General features: G+C 40.9%; 1 protein-coding gene across 1 annotated transcript in view; it reads left to right on the top strand.

Annotated features, from left to right (window-relative positions):
- Positions 1-12,677, top strand: part of LOC136578785 (cytidine monophosphate-N-acetylneuraminic acid hydroxylase-like) — a 128,382-nt gene that overhangs the window by 54,393 nt on the left and 61,312 nt on the right. The window contains exons 6-9 of the mRNA XM_066578952.1: positions 4,290-4,437; positions 6,504-6,585; positions 7,147-7,284; positions 9,118-9,253. Coding sequence (XP_066435049.1) covers positions 4,290-4,437; positions 6,504-6,585; positions 7,147-7,284; positions 9,118-9,253 — 504 coding nt within the window. The remainder of the gene's footprint in view (positions 1-4,289; positions 4,438-6,503; positions 6,586-7,146; positions 7,285-9,117; positions 9,254-12,677) is intronic.

The following is a 12,677-nucleotide window of genomic DNA, read 5'->3' as shown; positions in this document are numbered from 1 at the left end:
CAGATTGGACATATTGCCCATAGAGCAGTGAAATAGCAGTAACAGGGCACATGGGCAGTGGTTGTTTGAAACAAATTAACCCTTTATATAGTTTACACTGCAATTTTTATCTGCCTCAGTTATTTTAAATTGCTTCGTAGTGTATTAATTTTTTTTTATATGGGCAAATAAGAGGGTTTGCAATGTGGGGAACTGGCAATCCCGGATCTTCAACTTTACTAGTAAGCCACACAACTTTTCCATATTCCCTGGAGTCATACACCAGAATAGGACATTCTGTGTTTTGGTTTTTTTTTAACGCGACTGAACATCGCATGACAAAATATGCATATGTGAATTAACCCATTGAAATCAATGGGTTCTATTCATTGCATACTATGAGTATATAAAATATGAGCTTGATATGCTGTGCAAAAACACTTGTGGGAACAAACCCTAAAGGCCCATTTACACGGAGCGATGATAGCTCAAAGATCGCTCAAACGACAGTTTGAGTGACAGCTTTGAGCGATCATTTTACATAATAGCAATTACGTGTGCAAATGAAGCCTTCCCTGAAAGCAGGTAATAGCCAGAGGGCTCTTATCTGCTTTCAGCTCCTTTGTTCTCCAGCGGGAAACAATGCTATCAGCACTATCCATGGAGAACTGCTAATAAGGCTGAATGATGATTTTTAGTTTGGCCTAAACTTAACGATCAGCTAGCAGTGCATGAAAAGTACACGATGGCCTCACATTTAGAAGCAACGATTATCGCTCAAACGATCGCTTTTTAGCGATCATTGCTCTGTGTAAATGGGCCTTTAGTGTTACTGCTCTTCTGGTCCTTTTTTTTTTTTTGCTTGCATCATGTCCTAAAATACTGGCGTATTGGGCTCAGGTTCCGAAGTTTCTCCATAACCTTATAGGGGTGTCTGTCCCTGATGATCCTACACTACGTTCATTATATACAAATCCTGATACTTTTCCTAGGAGACTTGATAGAATTTTGCAAAAGCTTTTCTAGCTAAAAACAAGGCCTCAGTAACAAATGCTCTAACTGGTTGAAAAAAAAAACGTCTCTGTGTGGCTAAACTCTGTTAATCTCTTGTTATCCTTAAAAGGCTGATATTTAAACATAGAGAAGCAGAAGCCAAATTTCATAAGATTTAGGATCCATGGATCAATTCTTCCTATGCTAACCGTACTACTACTCCTACTTCAGAAGGCCTTAGCTCATGAGCACCCACAGTTATTTTTCGTTGCCACCTTACCCTTTCCTTTATACTTTTTCTTTCTTTGCCATACTGATCAGCGATCTTACTTGCATGGCTGAGGATATCCTTCTGCTCTGCCCCTCTTCTTGTCATTACATTGATGTCCATCTGCAAATCATGTCCTATGAGAATGTTTAGCTTACAAAAAGGAAGGCTGAGAGGAGAATTAATAGCGGTCTACAAATATCTGAAGGGCTGTCACAGTGCAGAGGGATCAGCTCTATTCTCATCTGCACAAGGGAAGACTAGAAGCAATGGGATGAAACTAAAAGGGAGGAGATGCAGATTAGTAATTAGAAAACACTTTCTGACAGTGAGGGTGATCAATGAGTGGAACAGGTTACCACAGGAGGTGGTAAGTTCTCCTTCAATGGAAGTGTTTAAACAAAGGCTGGCCAGACATCTGTCTGGGATGATTTAGTGAATCCTGCACTGAGCAGGAGGTTGGACCCGATTACCCTGGAGGTCCCTTCCAACTCTACCATTCTGTGAAGTCATTAAATACAGCCTTGCCATTTGTGGGCTAGTATGTAAATTCAGGATGCGGTTTTGTGTGCACCTTTTATGCTGATGTTTGTTAATGCTCTATACTTCCCTTTATATAATAGAGTATCTGATGGTCAATTCTTTCCTCTTTTGTTAACAAATTTGATATGAATAATGACTCCAAATGACTCGCATTTATTCAGAGATATAATAAAAGTTTTATTGGTTTTTAAAAAAAAAAGTATATAGTTTATATCCAAATCGTTACATAGTTATACCAAATGGTATGATCTGTGCCTAGTCTTTCAGCCCTGAACAGCTCTCATTTGACCTAGTGATATTTTCTGTGCCCAATTATTGATAGTGCATAGGAATAGCATCTATTCCATGTAATGGGGTTTCTAATGCCTGGTATCCCTGTGTAATCTCTGTGCTACTTTTTTCTACACCCGGTTGCAAAAAATGCACTACAACCTAGTAGTCCATAGTAATATAATTATACAGTATGTACTCACTGCATATCCAGTAGCATAGCATGCTAGGAGAGACAATAATCAAAAAGAGGGCATGATTGAAACTTTTAACCTCATCCCGCTATAGGACGTACATTTACATTCTGCAGCGTCGGGGTATGTAGAACAGCTCCGATAAGCCACACAGCTCATCTGAGCTGTTAACCCTTTAAATGCCGCTGTCATTTCTGACAGCAGCATTTAAATCCCCTGAACGAAGTTCGGGGTCCCATACGACCCCTGCGCGATGAGATCACAGGGAGTCATGTGGGTGTCATGGCAGCCAGGGGCTTTCTAAAGGTCCCATGGCTGTCTTAACAGAATGTCTATCAAGCCATGCCCGTGGGGTGGCTTGATAGACTACCTTCCCGTTTGCTGTTTGATGTAATGTTATAGCATTACATCATACTGCAGGAGCGATCACAGCATCGCAAGTTGTTGTCCTTTCTGGGGACTAAAAAAAAAGTAAAAATAACATCAATAAAGTTTTACTAATTATTAAAAAAAGTAATGAAAAGTTTACAAAACCATATTGCCATATAAAAGAATCTAAATCATAAAGCAAAAATATATATTTGGTATCGCTGTGTCCGTAAAAGTCCGATCTATAAAAGTAATGCATTATTTACCCTGCAGAATGAACGTCGTCAGAAGAAAAAAAAAGAGAACGCCAGAAATGTGCTTTTTTGGTCACCCTCTCTCCAAGAAAAAATGCAATAAAAAGCGAATAAAAAGTCCTATGTATTCCAAAATGGTATGAAGGCAAACTAACGGACGTCTCGCAAAAAATGAGCCCTATTTCAACGGAAAAATAAAAAAGTTATTGCGCTCAGAAGATGGCGGCAGAAAATAGTTTTTGAAAATTGAAGTATCTTTGAAAAAAATAAAAGTAGTACAGCAAAAAAAACTATAAAAGTTTCGTATTTTAGTAATCGTACTGACCCAAAGAATGAAGTTATCATGTCATTTTTGTTGCAGTTTGTGTGCCGTAGAAACAAGATGCACTGGAAGATGGCAGAATTTCACTTTACATCACTTAGAATGTAAAAGTTTTTCAGTACATAATATAGAACATTAAATAGAACCAATAAAAAAAAATACAACTCGTCGTGCAAAAAACAAGCTCTCATACAGCGACGTCGATGGATAAATAAAGGAGTTACGATTTTTTTAAAGGGGGGAGGAAAAACTGGAAATGGGTGGAAAAAAAGACCCTTGTCCTTAAGGAATTAAAGATGTTAAAAGGTCTAATAAGGTTCGGGAAGAAAGTGTTTTTATCAGTAGAATAAACACTAGAACAAGGGCACCCAATCTGAGATTAGGCGTAGAGGAGAAGCGATGATAGGAACTATTGTTTTACTAAAAGAGTAGTAGATGTTTGGAAGAAACTTCCAGCAGACCTGGCTGGAAAATCGACAGTAAATGAATCCAAGTATTCCCAGAATAAGCATAGATCTAAGAGAAATAAAAGGAAACAATATAATGTCTGATTACATGGACCACGGCTTTTTTTGCCTTTTTTTCTACACTTCTACCCAGCCATTGGCAATTAGTGTTAACCCTTTCCAATCCACTGTGTGACGTCTGAAGACACTCTGATCGAAGGCTGTACAGTTTCGATGTCGGAAGATGTCCAGCAGGGTATTCTTATTGTATATTACTGGCCGCTCTGTTGTCGGGGGCCTCTCCAGCATGTCCCATACCCCAGTACTTACTCTAGTCAGCAGATGGTGCCATTGTATAACGGCAGAAAGAGAAAAAACCCCTAGGAAACCCTGAATCCAAAATTGGATTGCAATGGGTTAAATCATCACTGCTGTTTCAATATAATTTTACAGCTGTCTAGATGATACTGTATATATATTTTTAAAGCTTTGTTGACTTGTATAATCTCTAAAGGTTGATCCATTGATAAGATGTTGAGTTGTCAAAGTACAAAACCCTTTACTGGAGGGCAGATGCCACTAACGTACCATTCAATAAACTTTATCATCACAATCTAAAACTTCCTACTAACCTTTGTTCCCTATTTCCAGTTATCCAACACTGAAGAAGCTTTCTGAAAAAAGACCTGATGTTCCAATATTTGTGGGTAATACTGAACGCCCTGTATTTTGGTACCTGGACAAAAGTGGCATTACTCTGACTAATGTCAACGTTGTTCCTTTTGGAGTATGGCAGCAGGTTAGCCATATGTTCTCCTTTTAATAATGATTGTCAGTCGTATAGTCACATTAGACCTTAGTACTTACATAATAAAACTGATTTTAGATTTCTTATACAGGGTGGCCACTGAAAGACAGAATGATATAAAACAAAAATAACTTTTTCAAACTTTTTTTTTTACAGTTTTTATTATGTTATTTGGAAATATAATTAATGGATATTTTTCAGTATTATGTGTCAAAAACGACATCTCTCATCCCGCCATTTTCCTGCTCACAAATATGGGCTCTTTCCACAGCATTTTCCATGACCTTGTGCAAGGCTTCAGGTCCTAAATGGCGGATTTCGGCTTCAATGTTCCCCTTAAGTTCTTGACTTGTTTGAGGTTTATTTACGCAAACCCGTTCTTTCAAGTAGTCCCACAAAAAAGTTTGGGGCCCTCAAATCAGGTGAACGTGGAGGCCAAACACATTCAGCATTTGTTGAAATTATCCGTTCACCAAAAATGTTTCACAGGAGTTAGAATAATTGATCTTTCACTAGAATAGAAAGACTCCATGAGTTTTACTCATTGCTGGACATCTACAAAAAGGAAAGTACAAAAGATTGAAAATGAAAAAGTTATGACTTCTTGAAACACTTCAGTCCTTCTGTGGTCGCCATGTATAAAAGGTGACGGTCTTATATTTATTGGCCAAGAATTTGGCAGTAGTTGCACATGTTTATTCCCTTACATCAGTGGATTATTGATACAATACTGGAGAAAGTGAACTATAAGGCTGGGGTCACACGGGGCGGATTCCGGCCGGAAATCCCGCGGTTTCTGCCCGATTTACTGCAGCGGATTGGCCATCCCGTGTGGACGAGATTTCTGAGAAATCTCAACCACATGGCTGGCTAATCCCGAGATTAGCGGCCGCAGGCGGATTTGCCACGGTGAAATTCCGCACGGAATTTCCACGGCAAATCCGCCCCGTGTGAACCCAGCCTAAGGCCTCATGTCCACGGGCAAAAGAAGAATTAAAATCTGCAGCGGATTTTAACTCTTCTCCTGCCCGCGGATCCGCATCCCATAGGGATGCATTGACCACCCGCGGGTAGATAAATACCCGCGGATGGTCAATAAAAGTGATTTTTTAAAAATGGAGCACGAAAAAATCTGGACCATGCTCCATTTTCATGCGGGTCTCCTGCGGGGACGGCTCCCGCGGGCTTCTATTGAAGCCTATGGAAGCCGTCCGGATCTGCGGGAGACAAAAATCGGGATTTACTCACCCGCTCCAGTTCTTCTCTTCGCCGCGGCGCCATCTTCTCTACGTCGCGGCCGGATCTTTTTTCTTCGGGCCGGCGCATGCGCAGGGCACGTCACCGACGTCATCTTGCGCATCCGCCGAGCCGAAGAAAGAAGATCCGGCTGTGACGGAGAGAAGATGACGCCGCGGCGAAAAGGAGATCCGGAGCGGGCGGGAGGTAAATTTGTTCTTATTTATTCTCATTTTCAGCGCTCATGTCCGCGGGGCAGGAGGGACCCGCTACGCATTCTCCATGGAGAATCCGGAGCGGGCCTGATTTTCCCCTTGGACATGAGGCCTAAGAGGTTACCCGATAGCTCTCTAAGGCCCTATTCAGACAGGTATATTTGCGCATGCTACATTTGTGCACGCAATAAGCATAGAATAGAACCTATTCCACAGATTTTTCCTGCGTATTTGGGTTGTGCAGAAAAAAGAACCATGCTTTATTTTTTCTAGAAGTCAATGGGGATGTGCAAATGCATGCGCAATACACTAGGAGATGCGTGAAATACTGCGTAATTGTGCAGGAAAAAGAACACATCTGGAACTCATTAGACTAATTAGCCATTGAATCGGTGCATATTCTTTTGTCGCCGGCAAATAAACATATCTTGCAGGTACAAAAAGTACAGTAAAATATGCCGATAAGCACCCAAAAAAAGCCCCCTTCATTCCGTAAATGTACAGAGTTTAGGCACACACAAATATGCATACGCTTGTGTGAAGGGGGCCTAAAGAGGAAACCAGAAAACCCCTGACTCCTTCAAATCCACTTTTATCTTGCTTTAGGTCAATGAATATCTACGGTTTATGATTCTGATGGATGGAGTTCACCCTGAAATGGACACATGCATCATAGTAGAATATAAAGGTAAAAAAATGCTTAAGATCATTTCTAACGACTTAGTCTTAGACTTGTGCGTCTTCTCTAGGTGTTTAACCCTTTGCAGTCCAATTTTGGATGTAGGGTTTCCTGGGGGGGGCTTTCTTTTTCTGCCATTATACAATGGCGCCATCTGCTGGCTAGAGCCAGATCTGTGATATGGGACATGCTGGAGAGGCCCCCGCCAACCGAGTGGCCAGTAATATACAGTAAGAATACCCTGCCGGACATCGGAGCTGTACAGCCTTTAATCAGAATGTCTTTAGGCGTCAGGCAGCGGATTGGAAAGGCTTAAAATGAGGTGGGGAATTAGAGTTGCACCAAGTATAACTATTTTGTAAATATTTTAACACTTTCTAAGTCAAATAGTTTTTAGCCTGAACCCAACCCACCAACAAGACAAGTGTCCCGTTGATGAGATCTTGGCTTACAGCTCTTTTTTACTTAAAAAACAAACAGATCAAATGAAACCAAACAAGGAGATGAATATTCTTTGTTACCCTTGTCAGTAAGGAGTTTTATAATATATAATAACATTTTATTCTGCAGGCCATAAAATACTTAATACAGTAGACTGTACTAGGCCAAATGGGGGGAAACTCCCCACTGATGTTGCTATAATGATGAGTGACTTCGCTGGCGGTGCATCAGGATTTCCAATGACATTCAGCGGTGGAAAGTTTACAGGTAAATTATAAATACTTCACATCAAACAAACATTAAAAAAGAACAACACATATTTGTAGAAAACCTGTCTTCAGAATTCCTTATGACCCATAGGCCACATTTTAAAGAAGTATTCACATCTTGGCTTTTCATGGCCAAGATAGGAAAACCAGGAAGAAGGAGGACCAAGAAGCTTAGTGGTTTGCTCTGTTACCTTCCAGGGCTGAGGTCCTAGGTTCAAGCAGTCAGAAGAATTCCAACATATGAACCATGGATAAATTAAAAAGTTTTTGTTTATTTTGTCATCAATAACATTAAATGTTTGGAGGCATTTTCAGATTTTAGTCTGGGTCTTTTACTTTTTTGTTTCTTTGTAGAAATATTTGTACTTTCAATTGTTCATCAATTGCAAGAACAATTTGATGGTTACCTACTAGATTTTATTAGGTTTTAGCTACTATGTGATGTTGAATATCAAAGTTTGGTATATCAAGGGTTAATGTCCGATTCATCAATCGTTAGTGTTTTTATGTATGCAGTCATTGGTCCATGCTTTGTGTTTATTGTGTGTCAGATATGTACCTTTTTCAGACATGACTAAGGATAAGGTTGACGTCTGAAAGGCATAGGCTAAAATCAAAGAATTCCTCCATACTTTTCATGTTATTAATGGCAAAATAAATAATGATTTTTTTTAAATTTACCCATGGTTCAAGTGCTGGAATTCTTCTGATTGCTACTATTCTCAGACTGTAAGCCAATGGCTTTTCTTTCATGCATCTGTGGATGAACAGTTAGGAGTCAGAACCAGAATACACAATAAACAGGCGCATTGTCACAATGGCTAATGAGACCAATTGCTAATTAGGGGTAGATGCCAAATATAGCAGGTGCAGGAATGGAATTGGAGGGTGAAAGGTTTAGGGAGTGCGTTGAACCTTTAAGAGAAAGTGCTTGAGCGCATGCGAGCCCTATGGGCAAACACCAGGAACAGAGCAGAAGAATGAGTAGGAGCCCGACCATGACCCCTCTCAGCAGCAGGAGCAGGTGATTGGCGATGGAAGAATGCCATGACAGTTATGCACCAGTTTTAGAGATATTGGTGAAGTTACAGTTTGGTTTGAACTAATTTAGAACAAACTAAACTTTTTTCGAAAGTTTGGCAAACTGACTGGACCAAACTTTTCAAGAGTTCACTCAACTGTAACCTTCACCTTTATATTCTAAATTAGATAACATGTTTAAGCTGTCCTAAATCAATACAGACATGGTCAGTGATTTTTGGTGCAATTTTTCTACAATTAGGGTTGCAGTGGTGACAAGAAGAAGTTCCAGGGAAATGAAAACAAAAAAGACAGCTTACTTAAAGCCCATTTACACCAGCCGATTATCGCTAATCAGCTATCGTTTTAGCGATAATCGGTGCGTGTAAATGTGCACCCATTGTCCACTTTTCAGGCACTGCTGGCTGATCGTTAAATTCAGTCCAACATAAAAATTGTCGCTCACTTTTATCAGAAGTTCTCCATGGAGAACAAAGGATCTGAGCGCAGATAATAGCCTCGGGCTATTAACTGCATTCAGGGAAGGCTTCATTTGCAAACCTAATTAGTATTTAAGTAGCTGAGTAGCTACTTAATACTTTATGCAATATGATCACTCAAAGCTGTCCCTCAAACTGTCTTTTGAGCGATCTTTGAGCAATCATCTGCTGGTGTAAACCAGCCTTTATGCTGATGTCTAAAATTAGTTATTGTTTAATTATGTTGCCAGGAAAATAATGAGAATTTAAGAAAAAAATGTATATAATACATTAAATATATGATATAAAAGCTGAGTTATGCTTTTCTACAGAGAATTGGAAATCAGAATTCATCAAAACAGAGAGAAAGAAACTGTTGAACTACAAAGCTCAGCTTGTAAAAGATTTGAAACCTCATATCTTCTGTCCCTTTGCTGGTTACTTTGTTGAGGCTCATCCATCAGATAAGTATGTGTAATAACAGTTTACATTTTTTTCTTTTTTATTCATTCACTATGTAACAATCCACCAGTATATATAAGTGAGCTATTGTTACCTTGGTTAGTTATTTCTTTCTGCCTGAAACTTCCAGCCTATTTTTCCTTAAATCGTCATGAGATCTTAATTCTGAACAGCCCAGATCTACTTGGGGTTCTGGATTCATTTTCTAGTCAGATTCTCAGTTTGTGTGATGCTGTTACATACATCTACCACAGCAACTGCCTACAGGGGAATACAGAATATCCTGTCACAGTTACTGATGATGATCACACAACTCCTGTCTCACAGTTATAATAGAGGAGATCACAGCTGATCCTCTTAACGTAAATGTTTATGGTTTGTAGTAGAATATAGAAGGTAATGATAATTAAACTGCCCCACCAACAGGCAGAATGTCATAACTTTAGCTAATGCTGTGCTGATGCATCATGGAAGTGATGTGAAGCTGAAAATAAAATATCTCACTCTCATGATGGTGGCTGATAGCCATTAGACAAGGGCTGCACTTCATAGAAGTGACTGGAATACACAGAGGAGACCTCCTAAGTGTGGTAGGCAACCAGGTGAGGTCAGGGATTGAAAAAAAAATGTGTTTTTGCAGGCGTGTCCTTTAATGAACTGCAAACACTTTTATATTATGTTCAAATGTTACACTTTAACAGCATGTCATCTCTTCTTTTTTATTACTAGTCAAATAACAGTTTACTGTCTGTAATAAATAAAGATGCACTGTGTCATCAGCCGTATCCATTATCTTGTATATAGAAAAAGTAACAGCGTTTTTGCAAATAACTTTATTCGTCACATGTATATGTGCAACGTTTTGGCTCAAACTAGAGCCTTTTTCAGGCAGCTACTGTATAACATGCATTTCATTGTATATAACTAATGTTCTCTATTAACGCACAATCAATACTTCAGAATTAAGATGTATATAATAATATAAAATTCCGTAAAGTGTATATTATCATTAGAGATGAGCGAGCCTACTCGGCCACGCCCCTTTTTTGCCCGAGCACCGCGATTTTAGAATACTTCCGTACTCGGGCGAAAAGATTCAGGGGGCGCCGTGGGTGAGTGGGGGGTTGCAGCGGGGAGTGGGGGGGAGAGGGAGAGAGAGAGGGCTCCCCCCTGTTCCCCCGCGCCACCACGGCTCCCCCCGCCGCCCCCCGAATCTTTTCACCCGAGTCGGAAGTACTCGAAAATTGCGGTGCTCGATTGAGTAAATACTCGAAAAGAGTAGATTCGCTCATCTCTAATTATCATATAACAATTTCATATCTCTGTGTGCAACATGTAGATACTATTCGCAACCTTTCAGGATTCAGTTTCAAAATCCTTAAAAATCAGCACTACATCATAAAATTACATAGCGTGATCCTCTTTGATTTGATATAAATTGCTTGTCTTGATGCCATGTTACACACTAAGGCCTTAGTCAAACGGGTGTTTTTTCGCGCGATTTGCGCATGCGCATGCGTCCGGCGATTTTATAAAACCATTGCTTTGCAATGGTATCGGACACATGAGCGCTTTTTATGCGCTCGTCTGATAAATAAAAAGAACAGAAATCGCAGATCGCACCTATCTGCGATCTGCGATTCCTGTTCTCTTCTCTATATGCGCTCAATGGGGCCGGCGGCAGCAGCGCCGACCCCATTGAGAACATATAGTAGACAAATCATTCTCCTCTGCCACAGCTGTAACAGCTGTGGCAGAGAAGAACTATGTTTGCCCATTGAATTCAATGGAGCCGGCAATACAGCCGGCTCCATTGAAAGCAATGGGCTGCCGGCGATCGCGGGATGAATTGTCGGGAAGGGCTTAAATATATAAGCCCTTCCCTGCAATTCATCCAGAAATGTGTAAAAATAAAAAAATATATATATTCACCTTGTCCCGGCAGACGGAGTTCAGCACGGCCGGCCGGCAGTGGGTGTGAGTGGGTGTGAGTGAGAGCTGCCCCTGATTGGTCCCTGCGCTGAGCCAATCAGAGGCAGCTCTCACTCACACCCATTCATGAATTCAAGAATGGGTGAGTGAGAGCTGCCTCTGATTGGTGAGGGCTGTGACCACTCAGGGGTAGCTCTCACTCACACCCACTCACACTCACTGCCTGCCAGCCGCGCTGAACTCCGTCTGCCGGGACAAGGTGAGTATATATTTTTTTTTTTTTTACACATTTCTGGATGAATTGCAGGGAAGGGATTATATATTTAAGCCCTTCCCGACAATTCATCGTGAGATCGCCCGCAGCGCATTGCTTTCAATGGAGCCGGCTGTATTGCCGGCTCCATTGAATTCAATGCGCTGGACAGCTCCGGCCCATTTCTATTGAAACGCGGCTAGGAGCAGTTTTTTCAGGCGATTTTTCGGCCCTGGTCACGCGATTTGCGGATGCGCATCCGTCATGCGATCCGCAAATCGCGGCAAAAAACGCCCGTGTGACTAAGGCCTGAAAAAGTAATAGATCTTTCATCTGTAACCTTAATAAGCCTTTCTACTGGGTGCTGAATGAAATTAATTAGCTAGCTTCTTGCTGTTTTCTTATCAGAAAATAGAAAAAAGTATTAGATGATTATCTCATTCCTCGATAATATTAGCTTACGCAGGATGTCCAGGGTTTCTCCACAGCTACTGCACATGTGCTGACCCAAACTGGGAAAAACTTACTATTACCGTTGCAACAGAATTCTGGAAGAAGTTGCACCTTCTATTTGAAGCACATCAATTCAGACAGATTTACTATTGATTTGAATAAAAAAAGAATTGTTTGGTTACAAACTAACTTTGTAAAATTTGATCCAAATTAGTTGAAACTAGAGATGAGCGAGCACGCTCTGCTAAGGCAGATAGTCGAGCGAGCATCACTCTTCTCGAGTAACTGCATACTTGTCCGAGCTGTGACAGCTGTGGCAGAGGATCGCGATGTTCTCCCACTGCCATCAATGGGGCCGCGGTCTGCCAGCAACCACTGCAGTGATTTTCAGGGAAGGACTTTAAATATAAGCCCTTCCCTAAAAAATCATCCTTATCTGGTGTAAAAAAAAAAAAATTCTCCGGCGCTGTCGGGGCACAGGCGCGTTTTCTCTGCTCTGTCTCTGGCAGTATAATGAAGTTATTTCAGCAGGCTGGCATTTAAAATCTCCACCTGCTGAAAGGGCTGTATCTGATTGGCTGAGCACTCAGCCAATCACAGGCAGCGCTCAGTCATTCATTGAATAACAGCTGAGCGCTGCCTGTGATTGGTCACAACGATCAGTCAATCACAGGTAGCACTCGGCCATTCATTGAAAGCAATGCTGCACGGACCTGCATTCATGCGTGTTTGTGCACGTACGTGGGTGCGCCGGTTTTGTGTGCACCCATGTACGCACAAGCACGTACTCAT

Source organism: Eleutherodactylus coqui, chromosome 9 (genome assembly GCF_035609145.1).
Source record: "Eleutherodactylus coqui strain aEleCoq1 chromosome 9, aEleCoq1.hap1, whole genome shotgun sequence".
NCBI classification, from domain to species: Eukaryota; Metazoa; Chordata; class Amphibia; order Anura; family Eleutherodactylidae; genus Eleutherodactylus; species Eleutherodactylus coqui.
The sequence above is the reverse complement of the archived record's forward strand: the minus strand, read 5'-3'. Positions and strand labels throughout refer to the sequence as shown.